General features: G+C 43.4%; 1 protein-coding gene across 1 annotated transcript; it reads left to right on the top strand.

Annotated features, from left to right (window-relative positions):
• Positions 1-2,926: 2,926 nt before the first annotated feature.
• sart1 (spliceosome associated factor 1, recruiter of U4/U6.U5 tri-snRNP) lies at positions 2,927-5,718 on the top strand. Its single transcript, XM_061085922.1, has one exon. It carries the CDS (start codon positions 3,230-3,232, stop codon positions 5,570-5,572), a length of 2,343 nt encoding a protein of 780 aa, XP_060941905.1. The 5' UTR covers positions 2,927-3,229; the 3' UTR covers positions 5,573-5,718.
• Positions 5,719-5,968: the final 250 nt, after the last annotated feature.

The following is a 5,968-nucleotide window of genomic DNA, read 5'->3' as shown; positions in this document are numbered from 1 at the left end:
CGTGGCAGCGGCAGCTGGTGAGAGGCACTTCCGGTGGGAGCAGGAACTGCCACTGATTTGTAAAGGCAGCTCTTTGGGGGCCACAACTTATTCCCTGAGATGTATATGTAGTTTATGGACGTTTATCAGCGAGTTGCTGTTCTGAGCACCAAGAATAATACATTTATTTTCCTGTTTCCTTGCACCGTGTACCCTGTACAACACTCCGCTCCATATATTTGTATATTTATACCTTTACTATATATCATATCATATTTATCATACTCTTTGTATATTATTTGTATATATAAGTCTATATACACATATTTATACATGTGTACATGTTATTATTATTATTATTATTATTATATTTACTATTATTATTATATATATAATGTTGCTGCCATTATTACTATATACTGCTATTATATTGGTATAATTACTATCATATATAAATATATATTATGTTATATTATATACTATATATACTGTACTATTTTTATATACTGTCTAACAATAACATTACCATCATATCATCAGTACTATTACCATCCTCTTGCCACTGCACCTTATCTACCTATTTATCTTGTGTTTCTTTTTTTATTCTTTCTACCTCAATATTTTTTATTTTATTCTATTGTATTGTATTTTATTGTATTCAAATATACCGGCTGCTATGACGACTTAATTTCCCTTCGGGGATGAATAAAGTAATCTATCTATCTATCTATCTATCTATCTATCTATCTATCTATCTATCTATCTATCTATCTATCTATCTATCTATCTATCTATCTATCTATCTATCTATCTATCTATCTATCTATCTATCTATCTATCTATCTATCTATTTCTAGTAATTGTCTTTCCTTCACTTGCCTTAAGCCTAGCAGCTTTAGGTCTTGCGATAGAGACAATTTCAAAGGTGTGTTAGCATATTGTGATTTATACAACAAATACAAAGTCAGTTGTACTTTTTCCGATCCACAGAGCAGTCTCTGGGAAAATCATGTCAACACTACCCATGTGATGTCACCAGTTTCTGATGCCAATGGGAATCGTGTGTCTTTATGTGTAATTACCTTTATTATACAGGCATAATTTTTAATATCATTACATTTCCCTTCATTTTAACAGGATAAGCCAGCCTGTATCAATATGGCTGTCCAAGGAGTAAATACTGAGGACATGAGAATAAAACTGGGTTAAAAGGTTTTAGGTCAGTAGCTGTTTGTTGTGTTACAGCCTCGTTGTTACTTGTCTAGTACATGCACTGATGTTTTTACACCATAGAAGATCATAGCCTCCGAAAAATATTTAGAAGTTGAAGGAGTAACAATAAGTCTATTTGAAATGTTCATATGGATGTTTGTGTATTTCAAATTTGTAACTAACAATTTAGTAGCACTTAAATGGCACTTACTTATAGCAGTTTGTAGTTTTGCTTTATTTTTGAAGAAATTGTACTTTCTTAATTCTTGTTTTTCTGAGTTTGTACCCTCGGGGTTGAATGCACTTATTGTAAGTAGCTTTGGATAAAAGCGTCAGCTAAATGAAATGAAATAATGTAATAATAATAAACTAAGAATCCTTGGAGAATGCCTATGAGATCCAGTCATGAGAAAAAAAAACATTTAGGCCAAAGTCAACTTCTGAGAGTAAATGAAACTGTAAATGGTTTATACGCAATTGGAAAGTAACATTTTGTGAGTCTCTCTTTGCTGTCTTGTAACACAAAAACTCTGAATACATTTATACAGCCTAAAGAGAACTGCAAACGTAGGCGTCTTTTAGATTCCTGGGGACTATCATTGCACAGGACCTGAGGTTGGCAGAGAACATCAGCTCCACCATCAAGAAGGCCCAGCAGAGGATGTTCTTCCTGCCGCAACTGAAGAAATTCAACATGCCGCGGAAATTGATGGTTGAGATCTACACAGCCATCATTGAGTCCAACCTCACGGCATCAATAACCATCTGGTTTGCCTCCTCCACTGCCAAGGACAAGGGCAGACTGCAGTGGATCATTCGGTCAGCTGAGAAGGTTGACTGCGACCTGCCGGCTCTCATAGACCTGTTCCACTCCAGGACCAGTAAGAGAGCAGGCACGATCAATGCTGATCCTTCCCATTCCGGTCACCACCTTTTTCAGAGACTACCATCCGGAAAAAGGTTCTGGGCTATCAGGACTAAAACCTTGCGCCACCTGAAGAGTTTTTTCCCCATGGCAGTGGGTCTCACAAACATGCTCCCTGCATCATAATGTATCCGAAACCAAACACTGCACCTTAGCACCGCACGTGCCAATAACTTATTGTTTCTTACTGTATATAGTGTTGTCTAACTGTATATATTGTTGTTTCATGTCCAATTGTTGTTTTTATGTTTTATGTACAGTGCACCAACCACACCAAGGCAATTTCCTGTATGTGCAAATATACTTGACAAATAAAAGAATTCTGATTCTGAATATAAATGGACAGTGTGCCTGGTCCTACCGTTAATGAAAACTTTGTTCCTTTGTGGTATTTTAAGACGAAGAAGTCCTTTAATAGTTATTGAGTCTTCTTTGGTGCAGTTGCAGTCAATAAATTGCTATGTGCATCAATAATATTATGGAGGTATTCAATGACAACCCCCCCCAATCACTCAATGGCAGCTGCCTTCAAACACTTATGGCATCAATGGCAGCTGCCTATAAACAGTGTGACATCAGAGGCAGCTGCCTTAAAAAAGTGTGACTTCAATGGCAGCTGCCTTTTAAACAGTGTGACATCAGAGGCAGCTGCCTTGAAGTTTCTGTTGACACCGGAAGTGCCTCCACGAGCTGCTGCTGCCACGATTTGCCCAAAATGCACCAACTCCGGGATATAAAGACTCCCGTCCAGCAGGTGGCGCTACGCGGGATCCGCTTGCTAACTCTCCTGCAGCCGGAAGGAAACTGTGTTATGGTCGTAAGCAGTGCGTTCGTCGAAGGGTCCAACTTGTGCAGCTCGACGCGGAGGACGGGGTGTTAAAGTGGAGAGAAGAAAGCAAACAGATGAGCCACTTCACCCACATCGTGTCTTGAGCTGGATTCATATCTGGATTTTCAGTTCGAGTTTCCATTTTGAGCCTCAGTTAGCCTAGTAGCCTCCAAAGCTAATGCGAGCTAGTTAGCAAAGGGAAGCTAACGACATCCAATCAAAGAGATATCTATTATTTTTTCTTTCTTTTTAAGTTTTTGTTTTTGTGACCAGCCGGGGACACGATGGGGTCCTCGAAGAAACACAAGGAGAAGAGCCGGGACAAGGACACGGAGGACCGGCGCCGTGAACACAAGAAGCATCGCCACAAGGAGCGAGACGCCTCGGAGCGGGACGCCACCCGGGACCGGGCCAAGGACAAGCGGAAGCGATCCAGGTCCAGAGACAGGAGCGGGCGGGAGGGTCGCAGCAAGCCGGAGAAGGGCAGCGGGGAGCCCCGGGTGAAGAAGGAGAAGGTGGACGCTGCCTACGAGGAGAGCAACGCGGAAGTGCAGCCCCAGTCTGCGAGCGGGGACGCGTCCCTCAGCATCCAGGACACCAACAAACTCCGGCTCAAGCTGGGTCTGAAGCCTCTGGAGCTGAACGAGGAGAAGAAGGAGCTCGGCACCAAGGAGGATCCCATGGTGGCCGCCACCATCAACCCAGTCCTCATCAAGCAGCAGAAGGATATGAGAGAGAAGCTCGCAGCTCTGAAGGAGAAACGCATCCTGAACAAGAAGTTGGGGAAAGTGAAGACCCTGGCTGAGGAAGACTGGCTGGATGACGCTTCTGCTTGGGTGGAGAAAAGCAGAAACATGGCAAAGGAGAAAGAATTGGCGGATAAAAGAGCCAAAGTTCTGCAGGAGATGGACGAGGAGTTCGGTGTGAGCAGCCTGGTAGAGGAGGAATTCGCTCAGACCAAGAATGACCCCTACACGTGTCGAGATTTGAAGGGACTGAAGGTGCAGCACAAGGTGGAGTCCTTCACCGAGGGTCAGACCATCATCCTGACCCTACAGGACAAAGGTGTGCTCGAGGAGGAGGAAGATACTCTCGTGAACGTTAACCTGGTGGACAGGGAAAGGGCAGAAAAGAACGTGGAATTGAAAAAGAAGAAGCCAGAATACAAGCCGTACGAAGAAGACGAGAGCGTGGACGACATGCTCACGTTAAAGTCTCACGCGGTTCTTTCAAAATACGACGAGGAAATTGATGGCGAAAAGAAAAAGAGCTTCCGGTTGAGTACTGGGGGCTTTGCTGACGGGGAACGAGAGCGGGAGATCCAGGCCATGAGAGAGTCTCTGCGAAACCAGGCCCAGACCTTGGAGATGCCCGCCCTCGCCATCGCCTCGGAGTATTACACACCTCAGGAAATGGTGGGCTTCAAAAAGGTAAAAAGCAGAGTGAGGAAGATCAGGAAGAAGGAAAAGCAGACAGCCGCAGATGAACTCCGCATCGACGACACCCGCAGTACTGACTTTGGCTCCAGGTCACGGGGTCGCGGACGCAAAAAGGTGGATTTCGATGGCACAGAAATAAAGGAGGAAGAGGGGGAGGAGAAGGAAGAGGAGAGCAAACCATCACAAAGTATCCCCCTGTTGTCCGATGACATCAGAATGGCAGAAATGGAGATGAGCGATGATGATGATTTCACACCCCAAGAGCCAACTGTGATTGAGGAGGACGAGGCCGAGCAGGAGCTGCAGAAGCAACTGGAGAAGCAGAGGAAGCTGAGGCAAAGGCAGCTCCTCAAAGACCGTGGGCTGAAGGTGGTAGAGCAGATCAAAGCGCTTGATAAAAGCGAGAGTGACAATGATCCTGACAGGAAGAACAACATTGTTTTCAACGACACTTCAGAGTTCTGCAGGACTCTGGGTGATATTCCAACTTATGGACTGTCCGGTAACCGAGAGGACCAAGAAGAAATTATGGACTTTGTTCAAGAGGAAGAGAAGGAAGATGCTGGAGGCTCAGACTCAGAAATTGATGAAAATATTGGATGGAGCACAGTTAACTTGGATGAGGAGGTAAAGCAGCCCGACTTCGCCACAGGCTCTGCCACCATTTTAGATGAAGAGCCCATTGTCAACTCCGGCCTTGCTAATGCCTTGCATCTGTGCAAGAACAAAGGTCTGCTGGACACTCAAATGCAGAAGGTGTCCCGCGTCAAAGCAACAAAGGGCGCCCTGCCCAACGACAACTACTGCATCGAGGACAAAATGGGCTTCGATGACAAGTACAGTCGCCGGGAAGAATACAGAGGCTTCACACAAGATTTCAAGGAGAAGGATAAATACAGGCCTGATGTCAAGATTGAGTATGTGGACGAGTCTGGGCGGAGACTCACTCCAAAAGAAGCATTCCGGCAACTTTCTCACCGATTCCATGGGAAAGGGTCTGGAAAGATGAAGACGGAGAGGAGGATGAAGAAACTTGAGGAGGAGGCCCTGCTGAAGAAGATGAGCAGCAGTGACACTCCTCTGGGGACGGTGGCTCTGCTTCAAGAGAAACAGAAATCTCAGAAAACACCATATATTGTGCTAAGTGGGAGTGGGAAAAGTATGAACGCAAACAACATCACTAAATAAGTAAATGTGCAAGAGTGAATTATTATAGGTGCAAACACACATTTTCACACACAGGATCTTTTAAGTAAAATAACTGCATGTTCTAGTTCATGCAAGCTTTGTTGTTGTGCAAAATTGTTGAATAAAATGAATAGCAATGAGAGAAATGTCTTTTCCTTTTGTGTTTGAAATGTTGTCAACTATAGAAATTGTGTAATTAATTTTTTTTAAAATACCTATAATACAACTAATTTGAACTTTTCCACTTTTGTGGTTTCATCACAACTTAAATTATACATTTAATAAACTAAGTGAGGTAGTCTTTCACAGGAAATAATCATGTTTTCTGAATCGGGTTCAATATAGTAATCCACAGGCTTTTAACTGACCTACAATACAGAACAACCCAATAATAAA

The sequence above is a fragment of the Limanda limanda genome, chromosome 2, assembly GCF_963576545.1.
Source record: "Limanda limanda chromosome 2, fLimLim1.1, whole genome shotgun sequence".
NCBI classification, from domain to species: Eukaryota; Metazoa; Chordata; class Actinopteri; order Pleuronectiformes; family Pleuronectidae; genus Limanda; species Limanda limanda.
The sequence above is the reverse complement of the archived record's forward strand: the minus strand, read 5'-3'. Positions and strand labels throughout refer to the sequence as shown.